Here is a 17,957-nt window from a genome sequence, read left to right as displayed (position 1 = left end):
TTAAATGTACTTTGTGTTAAATGTAGCGCAGGAAAACTTCCCCAGGGTTTGGAGGGAGGGGGCCAGACGCATGAACTCTTGGAGCCTTCAAAGTGTATTTTTTAAAAAGTTTCCTATAACCTACTATATGGGATAGATGCTTGAGAAAGAAAATAAAAAGATTTAAAAGATAAAAGTAATAAAGTTGCCTTTAAATTAAGATAGTTGTCTCTGTGAATCCGCAGGTTCCACATCCAGTGGATTCAACCAACTGCAGATCAAAAGAATTCTACAAATAAAAATTTTAAAAAACGACCAGGCAAGGTGGGTCATGCCTGTAATCCCAGCACTCTGGGAGGCCAAGGCAGATAAATCACCTGAGCTCAGGAGTTCAAGACCAGCCTGAACAACAGCAAGACCACTTCTCTACTAAAAATAGGAAAACCAGCTGGGTGTTGTGTTGGGCGCCTGTAGTCCCTGCTACTCTAGAGGCTGAGGCAGGAGGATCATGTGGGCCCAGGAGTTTAAGGTTGCTGTGAGCTATGACTTCATGGCATTGTACCCAAGGTGACAGAGTGAGACTGTGTCTTAAAAAAAAAAAATTAAAAATTAAAAAAAAATGCAAATTAATAAAACAATACAGTATAATAACTATATAGCATTAACAGTATATCAGGTAGTATAAATAATCTAGAGGTGATTCTAAGTATACAGGAGGATGTGTATAGGTTATGAGCAAATACTAGACCATATATAAGGGGGTTGGGCATCTTTGGATTTTGGTACCACTCCCCCACCAACACCAAGCGATAACTATATATAGTTCAAATAACATAAAATTTGCTATTTTGAATTACACAATTCAGCAGTTTTTAGCATATTCACTGTATTGTCTAATCATCACTTCTGTCTAGTTTCAGAACATTTCCACCACCCCAAAATGAATCCTCACAACGATTAGTACTCATTCCCTATTCCTGCCTCCTCCACACCCTCTCCCCGTCCAACCACACACCTGCTGCCAACTACCTGTCTGCTTTCTGTCTCTGAATTTTTCTTTTCTGCACATTTCAACCCAGGGCCTTTCGAGTCTAGCTTCCTTCATTCTGCACCATGTTTACAACGGTTATCCGTACTACAGCATGTGGAGCATTGCGTTCCTTTTTATATCTGAATACTATTCCATTGTGTGGATGGACACCTTTTATTCATCCATTCATTAGTTGTTAAATATCTGGGTTATTCTACTTTTTGGCTATTGTGAATAGTTTTGCTAAGAACATTTGGGTGCAAATAATTGTGTGAACACCTGTTTTCATTTCTCTCAGGTCTATACCTAAGAACAAAATTGCAAGGCCATAAAGTAACTCTGTTTAACCTATTGAGGAGCCATCAGACTGTTTTTCTTTTTTTTTTTTTGAGACAGAGCCTCAAACTATCTCCCTGGGTAGAGTGCCATGGCATCACTGCTCACAGCAACCTCCAACTCCTGGGCTCAAGCGAGTCTCCTGCCTCAGCCTCCCAAGCAGCTGGGACCACAGGCGCCTGCCACAACGCCTGGCTATTTTTTGGTTGCAGCCGTCATTGTTGTTTGGCAGGCCCGGGTTGGATTCGAACTCACCACCTTAGGTGTATGTGGCTGGCGCCTTAGCCAGTTGAGCCACAGGCGCCGAGCCATCAGACTGTTTTTCAGAGTGGCTGAACCATTTACATTCCTGTAAGCAGTGTGTGAGGCTCCAGTTTCTTCACATCCTCACCAGTGGTGGTTATTTCTTATTTTCTGTCACCACCATACTATGGGTATAGAGTGGGATACCCATCAAACCTCATTGTGATTTTGATTGGCATGTCATTAATGCTTTTCTAATGATGCCAAGCATCTTTTTGTGTGGTGGTTAGCTTCTTGTCTATCTTCTTGGGAGAAAAATTGATTCAGATCTCTTGTCCATTTTTAAATTGGGTTGTCTTTTATAACTGATTTTTAAGAGTTCTTTATTGTTTCTAGAAGTCCCTTGTGGGATATATCAATGGTCCCCAACCTTTTTGGCACCAAGGACCAGTTTTGTGAAAGATAGATCTTTATCGTGGATGGGGCTAGCAGGGTAGGGGATGGTTTTGAGATGATTTAGTGCATTTATTGTGCACTTTATTTCTGTTGTTATAGAAATGCAGAATCAATGGGAGCCCTCAGCTTGTTTTCCTGCAGCTAGACAGCCCTAGCACTGGCTTTACCGCCTTTGCTCCATCTCATCCTCAGGCATTAGATTCTTATAAGGAACACAACCTAGATTCTTTGCATGTGCAGTTTACAGTAGGGTTCAGCTCCTATGAAATTCTAATGCCACCACTGATCAGACAGGAGGTGGAGCTCAGACGGTGATGTGGGCAATAGGGAGCAGCTGTAAATACAGTTGAAACTGCTGGCTCACCGACCGCTCACTTCCTTCTGTGTTGCCTGGTTCCTGACAGCCTATGGATTGGTACTGGTCTGTGGCCCAGGGCTTGGGGACTGCAGAGATATATGACTTGCAAATATTTTCTCCTGTTTTTTGTCATTTCTTTTTCTTGATGGTGTCCTTTGAAGCTCAAAAATTTCTAACTTTGGTATGTCCAGTGTATCTATTTTTTATTGTTGTCATTCTTTCTTTTGGTATCATATCTGAGGACCCATTGCCAAATCCAAGGTCACAAAAATGTAGCCCTGTGTTTTCTTCTAAGAATTTTATAGTTTTAGCTTTTACCTTCGAGTCTTTGACCCATTTCTAGGTAATGTTTGTATATAGTGGGAGGTGGGGTCCAGCTTCTTTCTTTTGCACATGGAGATCACCATTTGTTGAAGAGACTGTTCCTTACTCCACTGAATGGTCCTGGCACCCTTGTTGAAGAACAGTTGTCAGCAGCTATATGGGTTTATTTTTAGATTCAGCTCTGTCCCAATGATCTATACACCTCTGCTTATGCCAAGACCATCCTGGCTTGATTACTACAGAAGGTACAAAATCACAAAGTGTGAGTCTTCTAGCTCTGTCTTATTTGTCTAGATTATTTCAGCTATTTTGGACTCCTTGTATTTTGGTATGAATTTTGGAATCAGCTTGTTATCATTTTCTGTAAAGAAACTAGCTGGTATTCTGATAGGGATTGTGTTGAATCTGTAGACCGTCAGGGTTATTTTTATGTTCTCCTTACTCTGACACCCCCACCTCCATGCCATGAGCAGCCCCCTTCCTCACCTTGAGTTGGTGTTTTTTTGTCCCCACGGTACTCTTCAATGGTTCCTTTTTCCATTATGGAATGAGGCCTAGATCCCTTGATGTCTCAGGCTATTGGTCACCTATTGTCTCAGGCTAACCCACTGGGTGAGAGATATGTGTCAGCGTAGTGAGTATGAGGGGATGTCTGCCCTAAGCTTAGGCCTAGCGGGCAGTTTCTTTCTTTGAGTCTCACTTTCTTTTCTTTTTTGAGACAGAGTCTCAAGCTATCGCCCTTGTTAGAGTTCAGTGGCATCACAGCTCACAGCAACCTCAAACTCTTGGGCTTAAACAATTTTCTTGCCTTAGCTTCCAAGTAGCTGGGACTATAGGTGCCCACCACAATGCCCAGCTATTTTTTGTTGTTGCAGTTGTCATTGTTGTTTAGCTGGCTCAGGCTGGGTTTGAACCCGCCAGTCCCAGTGTATGTGGCCGGCACTCTACCCACTGAGATACGGGCACTGTCCCAGAGTCTCACTTTCTTGCCTCCAGTAGAGTGCTGTGGCATTATACCTCACAGCAACCTCAAATTCTTGGGCCCAAGGAGTCTACCTGCCTCAGCCTTCCAAGTAGGGACTATAGGCGCCTACCACTACACCTGGCTGGTTTTTCTAGAAATGGTGTCTTACTCTTGCTCAGGCTGTTCTTGAACTCATGAGCTCAATTGATTCACCTGCCTTGGCCTCCCAGAGTGCTGGAATTATAGGTGTGAGCCACCACGCCCAGTCCTAGCAGGCAGTTTCATAGGACTTCTTAGGGGCTCTGGCCCAAGCTGGTTCTGTCATCTCAGACATGCCTCATTTGTACCAGCCTTAAGTAAATCCCCAACTCTTTTCTAGGAATTGCAAAATGATTTAGACCGGGAAACAAGCAGTTTGCAAGAGCTTGAAGCTCAAAAACAAGACGCTCAAGATCGCCTTGATGAAATGGACCAGCAGAAGGCCAAACTGCGAGACATGCTGAGTGACGTCAGACAGAAGTGCCAGGATGAGACCCAGATGGTGAGTCAGAGCCACCTCCTGGGGGTGGTGCCCAAGGGAGAAGAGGGGGCTTCCTGAGGGCTTCTCTGAGCTCCGGTTTGTCTGGAAACAGAATGCTAAGACACCCTATCACTTTAGCAGAGTTGTTTAAAACATCAGGTGGAAAAGTGTCCAAGCCCTGTGGCTGGACCTCTGAGTTACCCACCTGCATTCCCTAGAGACCAAATTGTGTAAGCAAATGGCCTTGGTTCCTATGAACCTGTGCCCCAAGGACACCTCATGCTGGCCTGTGCCCCACATTATGGGGGTTCCCAGGGTACCTCTCCTGCCTCTTCTAGAGTCTGTGTTCCTCGTTATAAACTAGGGAGGCTGTAGCCTCAGCAAACTGTGTGGGGCCACACTACTCCTGGGGGACATGGATTGCTCATGCTTGGTCATAGCCTTCCTTATTCCAGCATGACCTTCTGGCAGTCACACAGGCATGAGCCTGTCTCTACCTTTCCATTCATGTCTCCTCTTTAGGTGTAGAAAGGGGGCCTTATAAGGAAGCCAGGTGTCTGCGCTAGAGCAAGGTATCTGCCTCCCTGGGTCAGCTCGTTTGAGAAGTTCAAAAATGTGAACCAGATTCTTTCTTGGAGTTGCATTGCATCCTATCCTTTGAATCCTTATGGTATCTCATTTCAGATTTCATCATTGAAAACACAAATCCAGTCTCAGGAATCTGACTTAAAGTCCCAGGAAGATGATCTGAACCGGGCCAAGTCAGAGCTGAACCGATTGCAGCAGGAGGAAACCCAGCTGGAACAGAGCATCCAGGCTGGGCGAGTCCAACTGGAAACCATCATCAAGTCTCTTAAGTCAACTCAAGACGAAATCAACCAGGTATTTCAGTGGGGACAGAGTCCTCACTATGTGCACGTGCGTAGCTTAAGCCAGGGATCTTCTGGGATCTTCTGCCAAGCAGAGACTGCTGCTGTGAGCAGTCATGACGTCGGTGCATGTGACCAGTGAACTCTTGAGTGTCTGGGCTGCCACTGTTGTTTTCCTTTGCGCTCACCCACCTTGTCTACATTAGGGTTTCTCCTCCCATGCAGTGCTGAGAACTCCTCAGATGTACTCCCAAGTCGCACTGACATTGGCCTGGAGGGCAGTGTGCTTACCTCATTTGAGTGCACTTCATTTTCAGGGAGTAGGCAGGGGGTGGGTGAACTCCTTTGGAGAGAGCTGGTGTGGGGGTTGGGAAATGCTCTTTCTAGCCTGGTCCTCACATAAGAGGCAGGAAAACAAGCAGTTTAAAAACAAAGCATGACCTCTCTGTTTCTCTGTGAGAGAATAAAAGTGATCCTCTAAGGCAGGTGTCCTCAAACTATGGCCCACGGGCCACATGTGGCCCACCTAGGACATTTATCCGGCCTGCCGGGTGTTTTGCTGCCACTGCCTGTCCTGCTTAACAGCCAACTCGTCCCAGGGCCCGTAGTCTGGCCCTCCAAGGGTCTGAGGGACAGTGAACTGGCTCCCTGTTTAAAAAGTTTGAGGACCCCTGCTCTAAGACCCCTGCTCAATTCAGAACTTGGTGTGTTAAAGAGGCACCACTTTATAGCAAGCGTCATCTCACTTGGGACCTCCATCCAGTCTCCAAGCTGCCCAGGGTGCCCCCGTGCTCTTCCTCAGTCCAGGGTGACCCTGGCTCTCATGGTATGCAGCTGCTGCCCACTGCAGGGCCAGGGCCTTTCCCTGCTACCTCACGTGTGGTGGTCAGAGGCCTCCATGCTGGCACATGTCACAGTGGCTAGCCACGTTTTCTTTCTTAACCAGTCTGTGCTCTGTATGCTGTTAAAAGTTGATCAGAAATTTGATGTCTTATATTGTGCTTTATAGTTAATTAATATCTGTAGGATTATTTTCAATATTTTCCCTTCCAATCCTAAGGGTTCGTAATGTCTATATGGGAGCCACAACACAAGTGTATGTGATAATGATAATTATTATTATAGTAGGATGATAATAATTAGCTGGTGCTAATGCCACCCTTCCAGACACTGCAGTACAGATGTTGCTTGACTTATGATGAGGTTATGACCTGATAAACTTACCGTAAATTGAAATACTACAAATGGAAAATGGGCATTTTGTAGCCATGGCATATGCAAAACACAAAATATGATGTCTAGAAACCACTGGCAGCACAGCACAGTGCAGCGCAGAGTCCTAGTGTTTGCCCAAGTGATCGTGTGGCTGACGGGGACCCTCGGCTCATGGCTGTTGTCCAGCACTGCGGCAGAGTGTCCAACCACTTATGATTACCCTGGGAGAAGATCAAAATTCGGAGTACAGTATCTACTGAATTCAGATCAGTTTCATACCCTCATAAAGTCAAAAGATGGTAATTCAGACCAGTGTATGTCGAGGACTGTCTGGCAGGCAGGAATTCTACCACTGAACCACCATGTGTTGAGGACTATCTGTGGGTACTTTCCCTATCATTTCTAATGTTCCATTTTGGAGAAGATTCATATGCTAGCCTGGGGGTCACATAGCATGAACACACACACCTATGTCTCTGACTTTGCAGATTGTCCCTCTTTCCCTGTCTTTACATCGCCTTCTGCAGGAACAAGGAGGAACACATGGGACAGTAAAAACCCCATAAAAGAAAGTTACCATCTCTGGGACTGGGGATACAAAGAGACCCTCTTGGAGTAGTGAGGAGGTCATGCCTTGGTATATAAGCTGTCTCATTTCTATCTGCCAGTAAGGTTTTCTCTTTACTCCTGACCCATGTGAATTGCCTGGAGTCAGGTGTCAGGAGCAAAAATGTCTTGCCTGTTAGGTTTTCCCAAACCCTGCTTGATGCTGGCCATGTCTTTGTTGTGCAGGCAAGAAGCAAGCTGTCCCAGCTGCACGAGAGCCACCAGGATGCCCACCGGAGCCTGGAGCAGTATGACCAGGTGCTCGATGGGGTCCACGGTACTAGCCTGACCGACCTGGCCGACCTGAGTGAAGGAGTCTCCTTGGCAGAGAGGGGCAGTTTTGGAGCCATGGTAAAGGTTGAATAAATGTATTACAGTCCTGGGATACCACCTCCATTGTGAAACGAGAACGCCCCACCCACTGGAACAGTCCATAGCTGACTTTGGTTCTGTCTGAGCTCAGGCTGTTTCTGGCTTTCACTGCCATTTTAAGTGTTCTCACCAGCCTCACAGTTCAGCGTGAGTGGCTGAGGTCCATCCTGGTATCCAGAACAAAACCCAAGACAGACCTGAATCTCTTGCAAAGATTCAGGCCTCCATCTCCTAGGAAGCATTTACATTGGGCCAACTACCTAAAGATTCAGGCCTCCATCTCCTAGGAAGCATTTACATTGGGCCAACTACCTAAAGTCACAGGGTTTCTCAAACTTAATGAAGATGAAATTGGATCAGTGTCTTTGCTCATTGTGGAAACTCTACATTCTATGAGTTTCGGGGGCATTGGAGCATACATACATGTGTGTGTTATGTGCATTTCTGCAAGGAGCACCTTGAATATCAAATGTCTCACTGAAGATCAAGAAAAATGACAGGAAACCCTCCCAGGGCATTGCTGATTCAACTACAAATTGGGCTTTCTCCTGAAATTGTGGCTGTTTAAAACCTCAGCACTTTATTTTAGACCCCTTGACCCTGGGACTATGAACAGATCCTCCATGGTTGGGAGCTGTTGGTTACTTAAATTTCTGTATACTCAGAATACATGACCTACATCAGATTGCCCCCCCCATCCCCCATTTACACCAGAGCCTATCATTGCAGCCTTGAACCCAGGCACCTGTGGTTTCCAGTTTCCTCTGGCCAATGAGCAGGTCTTGTGCTGTTGAGGGAGCGGACGGGATGGCCTGTGGCTGGTCTTGATGTTTCGTGGTGCTCTGCTGCCTTTAATAGCTCACCTTTCGCTGAGACTTGCTCTTCAGAGCTCTTCCAGAGCCCCTCTGCTCCTGGCCTATTTGCGTCATGAATTCCTTCTTCTCACTGTAATAGTATAGGCTGTCTGTCTCTAAACACCAGACTGGCCTCTTTGTATTCATTCCTTGACATGTCTCTTTTCTCAGTAGCCCAGTACTCAGTCCCAGGAATTTACAGGGAAGCACACACCTCCCCTGGGTTGCTTAGAAGACACTGTTGGCAAGTTCATCCATCTCTTGCCTCCGGCCCAAGCCGGGTGTGTTGCCTCCCTCTATCCTCTCTTATCTTTTCTCTTGAACTGTAAACAGGTGAATTCTGTGTCTTTACCCGGGCCCATCATCAGCTTTGTCTTCTAAATTTAAACAATAAGCATTCATCATTTATGAATTACATGAAACTGGAATTCCTTGCTTTGCTCCTGCCTGTTCTCGGTGTGTGTTTATGCCTCACGGCCCTGCTCTTAATTTTCCCATCTGGCATCGTTTTCCCTTGCTCAGCTTTTGGCTTGCCCCATTGTGTCTTAGTCTGGGGAACAGATCCCTCTTACATGTCCCTTTGCAGGTTTTTAAAAGATTGATTTCCTTGGAAAAAAGTTGACAGTGAAGTTGGCAGTTTACAAGTGGCCAGTGAACCTCTCCCTTTCCACACACAGATTTTTACCTTTCTTGTTACTTTTGTTCATCTTTTATGTGGGGCAAAGTTTACATAAGAGTCGATTACTCCTGGAATGTAGACATCAGATATGTTACATAGGAACCTGTAACCAGTGTCTGAAAGAAAAACTATCATTATCTTGTTGTATAAATACAATTTTTAAAGTTTTTTTGGTTTGTTTCCATTTCTTAATAAATACTTTGAAGAAGGTATTTTTTTTTTTTTTTGTTTTCTCCTAAACATTTTGAGACCGTTCAGGTATAAAGACTGTCACAGGGGATTATGGGGGGTGGGGGGCCTAGGTCCCTGAGAAGAGTATAACCAAAGTGTTGCATCTGAAACTTTCTGTGTCTGGGTATTTTATCCAAGTTAACCAAGTTCTTAAGCTCACACGATGAGACTTTGTCCAAGAGACACAGGGTTCTTAAAGCCCTATTCATTTCTTGTCTCTCATCTGATTATGACAATTTTGGCCTCTTGCATAGATAACCAACATGTCTAGTAGAAAGATTGTAATAATAAACCATCGCAGACTTAAATCTCATTGAGAACTCGTCATGCAAGATTGGGTCAAGTCTCCAGTGGCAATTCAGAGCCAGTTCTTTTTTTTTTTTTTTTTTTGTAGTGTTTTTTTAGCTGGGGCTGGGTTTGAACCTGTCACCTCCTGTATATGGGGCTGACGCCACTCTTTGAGCCACAGGAGCTGCCTCTTTTTTTTTTTTGAGACAGATTTTCATTATGTTGCCCTCAGTAGAATACCACAGTGTCACAGTTCACAGCAACCTCAAATTCTTGGGCTTAAGAGATTCTCCTGCCTCAGCCTCCCAAGTAGCTAGGACTATAGGTGCCTGCCACAATGCCCAGCTGTTTTTTTTGTTGTTGTTGCTCTTGTTGCAGTTGTTTAGTTAGCCTGCGCGGGGTTTGAACCCATCACCCTCGGTGTATGTGGCTGGTGCCATAACCACTGTGCTATGGGCGCTGAGCCAGAGCTAGTTCTTATTGACTCTCCAGAACTAATTTTTAACTAAATAGGAACTCATGAGCTGGTTGTTAAACATATGGTAACTTGAAACTGACTGTGGTGGGCATATTTACACCACTGGAATTGGCAGACACTCTAAATCAGGGCTTTTTTTCCTCTGAGAACTAGTTTTTCGGCACACCTCTGCCCAGCATTCTTCAAAAGGGAAGGAACATCACAGAAACTTCTTTAGTGTCCTTTCAGAGTTGCTGTGTCTGTCTTGTAAAAAGAGCAAAATTTAAGACTGGTTGCTGAACTTGATCAAGATATTCTACCTCTGTGAGGAGATTATCATTCAACCCGGATTTGTCTGTGGTATTTGTATCCCCCAAGTTGGCAGGTGGGTCAGTTCTTCTTGGTATAGTGAAGTTGATGGTATCTCTCACTTTCTTTTTTTTTAGGGACAGGGTCATGCTCTGTCTCCCAGGCTGGAGTGCAATGGTGTGGACACAGCTCACTATAAATTTCTGAGCTCAAGTGATCCTTCCGCCTCAGCCTCCTGAGTAGCTGGGACTATAGGCCTGTACCACCACCCAGAGCTAACTTTTAAATATTTTGTAGAGAAGAGGTCTCATTATGTTGCCCAGACTGGTCTTCTATTTCTGGCCTTAAGTGATCCTCCCGCCTCAGCTACCATGCCCTGCTTGATGGAATCTTTATAATGCAGGGAAGTGTAATTTTCCGCTCTGAATTTATGAAATGGAATCAAAGCCACCGTTAGTTACTCTAACCACCTGAATCCTGCCAGGATTCAGGGCTTAGGGCTTCTCCCTTGAAGAGGAAGGAGTGATTGCAGCTTTATGTGGATAATTCCTCCTAAGAGGGCGATTACAGGCCCTGCTCACTGCAGGAATCTTACAGCCAGAGTTTCCATAATCTGAAGTCTCTTCTCTCATACCATATGCTCATTTGGCAGTCTTCCAAGCAACAGTTGAAAATACTGAAAAAAAGAAAGAAAAGACACCCAACATGTAAATAAATGTCAACTAAAAACTAAACAGAAGCTTCCATTCTGAAGCCAAGCTGTCATTCTTTACTTACCACTTTATTCAGGTCATGATCCTGTCCTTCTTCTAGAACAAATACATTCCTTTCCCCACAGTGCATCGTGAGAAGTGTATTTTCCACCCTGGCCTCCTGGCTTCCTTAGATTAGGACTTCTCCATCAGTATTTATGTGTCCGAGAACACTATTGGATGCTCATTGGGCACGTGCATCTTGTGGTCGTCAGCACTATGACGTCCAAACAGAATCCCGGCACTGTTTCCAGACGTGGTGCTCTTGGACATCTGTTCTTAACTTGTCTAGGAACCCAGCTTGGTTTCCCCATCTTGGGAAGCCCTGTGGTCGGAGGCTCCAGCTAATCTTTCCCAGGTAAGAAAACGGTTCTGTATTCAGCAGACAGCAGGGATGTTGGTGCTAAGGAAGGGCTAAGGAAGAGGTCCCTGTGCTGACTCAGGCTCATTCATATCCTGGACCAGTGGCTTCTTTTAACCTAGGACCTCTGAGAACCATCCCGTGCCCCTAAGTCAGCTGCCCCAAGGAGGTAGCAGCATTGTTAGGAAACCTCCTCTAGGACCTTTGACATCATTGTCCCAAACCATTATTGTCCACATGTTTATGGAAACCCTAGCTTTTTAATTATTTGGTTTTGGTTGGTTGGAATACTGGATTGGTTTGCCAGTCCAACACAAAGATGCCAATACATTTGCTAAATTCAGTGAGTATGATGCTTTTTTTAATATCACAGTGAAACATTTGTGTTTTCACTAACGGCATGTCTTTTTAACTAAAATATACTGCTTAGTTCTAAACCAACTGTATTGTTCCTGTGGATTTTATAAACCCACTCCTTATAGGCTATTTTCCACTATAAAAATCTGCTCTTCAAAAGTAAATTTTTTTTTCTTTTGGCTTTAATATGCCTGGTTTATTTCTAGAAATAAGCACCTTTTTTAAAAACTGCAAAGTGTTATACATGCTTTAGTAATTCTAAATGCATAAATACTTCCTCATAGAGCATAAACAACTAGCATATTTCTTTTGTTTCTTTCTTTCTTTTTTTTTTTTCTGGAGACAGAGTCTCACTGTGCTGCCCAGGCTAATAGTAGTGTGGTATCAGCCTTGCTCATAGCGACCTCAAATTCCTGGGTTCAAGTGATTCTCTTGTCTCAGCCTCCCTAGTAGCTGAGGCTACAGGCACTCACCACAACAGCTGGCTAATTTTTCTGTATTTAGCAGAGATTGAGTCCCGCTCTTGCTCAGGCTGGTTATTTTTTGTTTGTTTGTTTTTTGTGACAGAGTCTCACTCTGTTGCCTATGGTGTCATAGATTAAGCAACCTCAGTTTCTTGGGCTCAAGAGATCCTCTTGCCTCAGCCTTCCAAGTAGCTGGATTACAGGTGCCCACTATAATGCCCAGCTAGTTTTCTATTTTTAGTAGAGACAGGGGCTTGCTCTTGCTCAGGCAGGTCTTGATCTCCTGAGTTCAAGTGATCCTCCTATGTCGACCTCCCAGAGTACTAGGATTACAGGCATAATCCACCATCCCCAGGCACTACTAGCACTTCTTGGTATGGAAAGTACTTTTTTTTTTAGAGATAGTTTCACTTTATTGCCCTCAGTAGAGTGCTATTGGCATCACAGCAACCTCCAACACCTAGGCTCTAGGCGTCCTCAAACTATGGCCCGTGGGCCACATGTGGCCCACTGAGGACATTTATCTGACCCGCCAGGTGTTTTTGCCACTGCTGCCTGTCCTGCTTAGCAGCCAACTTGTTCCGGGGCCTGTAGTCCAGCCCTCCAATGGTGTGAGGGACAATGAACTGGCCCCTTGTTTAAAAAGTTTGAGGACCCCTGGCTTAGGTGATTCTCTTGCCTTACCCTCATGAGTAGCTGGGACTACAGGCATCCGACACAATGCCCAGCTGTTTTTTTGTTGCAGTTTAGCCAAGGACAGGTTCAAACCCACCACCCTCTGTATATGGGGCCGGTGCCCTACCCACTGAGCCACAGGTGCCGCCCAGGAAAGTACATTTTTAACACATTAACTGCCACTTGAATTAACTTACGGCTAGTTTTCAGCCTAAGGCCTTCTGAAGCATAGGTCATATGTCTCTTGACCTATCTTTTTTTTTTTCCTTCCTAAGACAGACTCTCACTCAGCTGCTCTGGGGTTGAGTGCTGTGACGTTATAGCTCACAGCAACCTCAAACTCTTGGGCTCAAGTGATCCTGTTGTCTCAGCCTCCTGAGTACTGGACTACAGGTGCCTACCACCATGCCTGGCTAGTTTTTCTATTTTTAGTATAGATGGGGTCTTGCTTTGTTCAGGCTGGTCTCAAACTTGTGAGCTCAGGCAGTCCACCACCTTGGCCTTCCAGAGTGCTAGTATTACAGGCATGAGCCACCAAGCCCAGCCTACCTATCTTGACCTAATACTGTGACCCCATGGGAAAAAATTTTTTTCTAGTGTGACAGTCAGTGTGTTAAAAAATATCCACCTGGGTACACATTTACCAAGAAAAAGATAAATTTGTAGTGGGAGAGGGTCACACCTTTAGAATGAGGCCTGTGCTGCAATTGTTGAATGGCTCTTTACATTTTTTTGGTAATATTTCTAAAAACATTGCTTTTTTTCCCAATTCAATGATTAAAAATTTTTTTTTTTAATTTTGGTAAGTAGACATAGAAATTACCATCATAGGCTCAGTGCCCGTAGCTCAGTGAGTAGGGCACTGGCCATATACACTAAAGCTGGCCCATTCAAGCCTGGCCTGGGCCTGCTAAACAACAATGACAACTGCAACCAAAAAATAGCCAGGTGTTGTGGTAGATGCCTGTAGTCCCAGCTACTTGGGAGGCTGAGGCAAGAGAATCGCTTAACCCCAAGAGTTTAAGGTTGCTGTGAGCTGTGATGCCAAGGCACTTTACCGAGGGTGACATAGACTGTGTCTCAAAAAAAAAAAAAAAAGAAATTACTATCATAACCATCTTTCGAGAGTGCAATTTAGTACTAATTATGTTCCTATTGTGTGACCAAGCTCCAGAATGTTTTCATCCCCGTCAAACACCAACTGCCCATCCTCCTTTCCCAGCCCCTGGCACCCACCATTCTACTTTCCATCTTTATGAATTTAACTATTCTAGGGACCTCCTACGAGTGAGATCACACAGTAGTTGTGTTTTTGTGACTAGTTTCATGTAGCATCATGTCCTCAAAGTTCATCCCCGGTGTAGCACATGTCAGAATTTCCTTCCTTTTAAAGGCTGAATAATATTCTGTTGTATGGAGGGATCACATTCATCCATTGATAGACATGTAGGTTGCTTCCAATCAATGATTTCTTAATGAACTTTTATTTTATACATGTATGTATGTATGTATTTATTTATTTTGAGACAAAGTCTTGCTCTGTTGCCTTGGCTAGTATGCAATGGCCCAATCTTAGCTCACTGCAATGTTGGACTCCTGGGCTCAAGCAATCCTCCCATCTTAGCCTCCCAAGTAGCTGGAACTACAGGCCCCTGCCACCATGTCTGGCTATTTAAAAAAAATAATTTTTAGAAAAGAGGTCTTACTATGTTGCTCAGGCTGGTCTTGAACTCCTGGACTCAAGCAGTCTTCCCCCTTGGCCTCTCAAGTAGTTGGGACTAGAGGTGGGAGCCACCACACCTGGCTAATTTTTCTATTTTTAGTAGAGACAGGAGGTCTCACTCTTGCTCAGGCTGGTCTTATACTCCTGAGCTCAAGGGATCCTCTTACCTTGGCCTCCCAAAGTGTTGGGATAGTAGATGTGAACCCATGCCCTGCCTGAACTTTTGTTTTAGAATAATTATTAAAAAATTGCAACGATAGAGCAGAGTTCCCACATACCCCCTACCCAATTTCCTCGTTCACCTCTTATGTTGTATGTTTGTCACAACTGATAGAACCAGTGTCAAACATTGTTCAGTAAAGTCCATACTTAGAATAATTTTTTTTAAGATCATTCTTTTTAGGGTCATACTACTTTAAGTGGAACTGTATATTAGATATGGAATTCTGCACTTTGCTTTAAATCAGAAATAATAAAATCCCTGTCCTGTTTCTTCACAAAATTATAGGATGATCCTTTCAAAAATAAAGCCTTGTTATTTAGCAACAATACACAAGAATTGCACTCGGATCCTTTCCAGGCAGAAGACCCCTTCAAATCCGACCCATTTAAAGGAGCTGACCCTTTCAAAGGTATCTCACTTGGTACTCACTTTCTTATTGAGAGGCTGTTTATTTTTATGTCATTTGGAGTTGTTGAATGGCTTGAAAAGTGAGGAAATACCATGATCTGAAATGGAGGAGGAAAGGAAATCTTTGAGCCTTATTGGCCTCTTGAGTTTGTTTTCTCAACCTATTAACTACAGAGCTGAGGTGTTGAGATATATTGGGAAGAGCCACTAGCTCACGTCGAGATTTCCAAGTTTGAGGGCATCTGCGTTGGTCTTTAAGCTCTCCAAAGTTTCAATTTCCTAATCCCTCAGCAGTTTAATAGACTCTTTCTTGCTCATCTTGAAGGCTGGATAATGACAGATCCAATAATGGTTATGAAAGTACTGAGCAAACCGTAGATGACTGCATAAATCAAGGTCTTAATGCTCTTTAAGAATTTATTCAGAGTCACATATGTATCTAGAATAACTAAGAAGAATTCAGAAACAAGATTTCCTAACTTCTCTCCATTTTTCAGAGCAAAACAGTATTTCCAAGAAGGTTTTCTGTACGTTTTCTGTGAAAAGTACTGATGCAGGAAGAGGAGAATGGGAGCTTCCTCCAAGTTTCAGATTTGGGGTTGAAGTATCTTACGTCTGAGAGATGAATCAGGCAGTTCCCAAAGTTCAAGTGTGTTAGCCGTGAAACATGGGATGGCCCCAGGGTCCTTTGTCCTCTTAGATGGTAGGTGGCAGGCAGTGAGATCAGGAACACATGACATAGAAAGGGAGGAGTGAATTCTGACTTTGGCTTGTTCAACACTTTCCCTCACTCTAGCCTGCGCTGAGCAGCCAGTAACACCTCTGTCTCTCTGTAAATGTTCTAGCCAGAGCAGCTGCTGCTCCCAGACTCCTCCTTTGATTTGCTGAGGTTGATGCGGGGATGTTCATTAGGGGACAGGATGGTGAGAAGCAAGTAACATTTGCTCACTAAATTGGGGGTGGGGTAGAAGTCAACAAAAGGCCTCGCTGGTGAGCAGCCACATCCAGGTGACCTACTTGGTGCTGTTCTTCGCCCCAGAGCTAATCAGCATTTCCCTTCTCTCCAATCTAGGTGACCCCTTCCAAAACGACCCCTTTGCAGAGCAGCAGATAGCTTCAACAGGTAAAAGCCTTTGTTAAATGTTTCCTGGACTAGTCCTCAGAATATGGCAGAGGGAAGGTTAGTTCTAGAAGGAACCTGGTAACGAGAATGGAGAACTTGAGCAGCAGCTTCTGGTAGCCAGGTGGTTATTGGGCTGTGCCCACAGCAACTTGGTCACTTGTGCCGAAGTCATCTGTGTTTAGGTGTTCCATGCAATACCCACACTTGGTGGGACCTCTGTCCACACACACTGGGGATGGCAGCGGTATAGACAGAGAGGGACAGTTGGCATTGCACACAAGCCTGGTGCCTCATTCCTTCTGGTGATGGCTCCCCCGCTCCTGGTGTTATCACTGAACCTGCACCCACTCCAGGACGTTCTAGGGGGAAACTGGGGACACAGTTGGTGTTGGGATCAGGTTGCCTGCTAGTTTATTTCTTTTTCCTTTTTTGAGGTGAAATTCATATAACAATTCATTATTTTAAAGTGTCCAACTTAGTAGTATTTAGCACATTCACCAGGTTGTGGCTGCACAACCAGGATGTGCATCACCCCAGAGGGAGACCCTGGTTCCAGGATGTTCTCATCACCCCAGAGGGAGACCCTGTCCCTAGTAGCAGTTACTCTCTACATTCTCCCCCCTGCCCAGCCTCTGATGGCCACTAATCTTCTATCTCTATTTATGGATTGATCCATGTTGTTTTATTGTTTTTAAATCAGGTTTATTAAGAGGCATAATAATGTACAACAGAATCTGCTTATTCTGAGCGTCTGATGAGATGAGTTTTGACAGATGTGTGCAGTCAGAGAACAGTTCCCTCATCCCCAAACGTTCCCCTGTGCTCCTTTGGTGTCACCTACCAGTCTGCCCCAGGCCCTCTGGTCATCACTGACCTGCTTTCTGTTACTAGAGTTTTTGGCTTTTCTAGAATTTTATGTAAATGGCATCATTCAGTGTTCTTTTATGCCTGCATTCTTTTACTAAGTATAATGTTTACTCATGGGACATTTTTCCTTCATTTCCCTGGACCTTCCAGATCCATTTGGAGGGGATCCTTTCAAAGAAAGTGACCCATTTCGTGGCTCCACTAACGACGACTTCTTTAAGAAACAGACGAAGAACGACCCTTTTACCTCAGACCCGTTCACAAAAAACCCATCCTTACCCTCAAAGGTAAGTGGGGCAGGACGTCAGCGGAGAACTGTGTGTGCACTCTGTGTATGTCATGGCAGTGCTTCCTGACAGCTGGCCCATCTTCATGGAGTAAGTCCCTAGTGTGCTCACTCTTCACTCTTGTCACTAATGTGAACTGTGGTGTCTATTCTTCAGGAGCTGCTGTCCCAGCCGTTCTCACTCCTAGATAGCAGCAAGGCAGCCATTGGCCTAGTCACTGAGGCAGGGATTCACTTGTAATGTTTTCTTTTTAGCCTTCTTAAAAAATGTCTTTACTTGATTGTTCAGTCAGTTACAGATTGAACTCTTTGTTCACTCTTTCCCCTCTTCTCACTACTGTACTTAGTAGTCTTAAAAATAATAAAGAAATAAAAATTTAAAATGTCTTTAAGATCTGTAGTGAGACTCTCCCTTTTCCTCCTGGTATCAGTGATCCACTTATCAATGTTGTTTGTTTTCTGTTTCATTAATTTCTTCTGTTATTTTATTATTTCTTTCTTCCTATTCATTTTGGGTTTACTTTGCTCTTCCTTTTTTTTTTTTTTTTTTTTGAGATAGAGTCTCAAGCTGTCACCCTGGGTAGATTTCACAGCAGCCTCCAACTCTTGGGCTTAAGCGATTCCCTTG

The 17,957-nt window shown here is 44.4% G+C and overlaps 1 protein-coding gene across 4 annotated transcripts in view; it reads left to right on the top strand.

Annotated features, from left to right (window-relative positions):
- Window positions 1–17,957, top strand: part of EPS15L1 (epidermal growth factor receptor pathway substrate 15 like 1) — a 113,745-nt gene that overhangs the window by 58,014 nt on the left and 37,774 nt on the right. For all 4 annotated transcript variants that reach the window (XR_002774983.1, XM_023517193.1, XM_003796525.3 and 1 more), the window contains exons 14-19: window positions 4,070–4,231; window positions 4,895–5,092; window positions 7,087–7,251; window positions 14,931–15,054; window positions 16,126–16,176; window positions 17,194–17,330. Coding sequence is in view for 3 of the 4 variants with exons in the window: in XM_023517193.1 (XP_023372961.1) it covers window positions 4,070–4,231; window positions 4,895–5,092; window positions 7,087–7,251; window positions 14,931–15,054; window positions 16,126–16,176; window positions 17,194–17,330 (837 nt within the window). In the remaining variant the exon portion in view is untranslated. The remainder of the gene's footprint in view (window positions 1–4,069; window positions 4,232–4,894; window positions 5,093–7,086; window positions 7,252–14,930; window positions 15,055–16,125; window positions 16,177–17,193; window positions 17,331–17,957) is intronic.

Source organism: Otolemur garnettii, unplaced genomic scaffold (genome assembly GCF_000181295.1).
Source record: "Otolemur garnettii isolate 467f Iridium unplaced genomic scaffold, OtoGar3 scaffold00105, whole genome shotgun sequence".
Taxonomy (NCBI): domain Eukaryota; kingdom Metazoa; phylum Chordata; class Mammalia; order Primates; family Galagidae; genus Otolemur; species Otolemur garnettii.
Note: the sequence above shows the minus strand (reverse complement) of the source record. Positions and strands in the feature narration are given on the sequence as shown.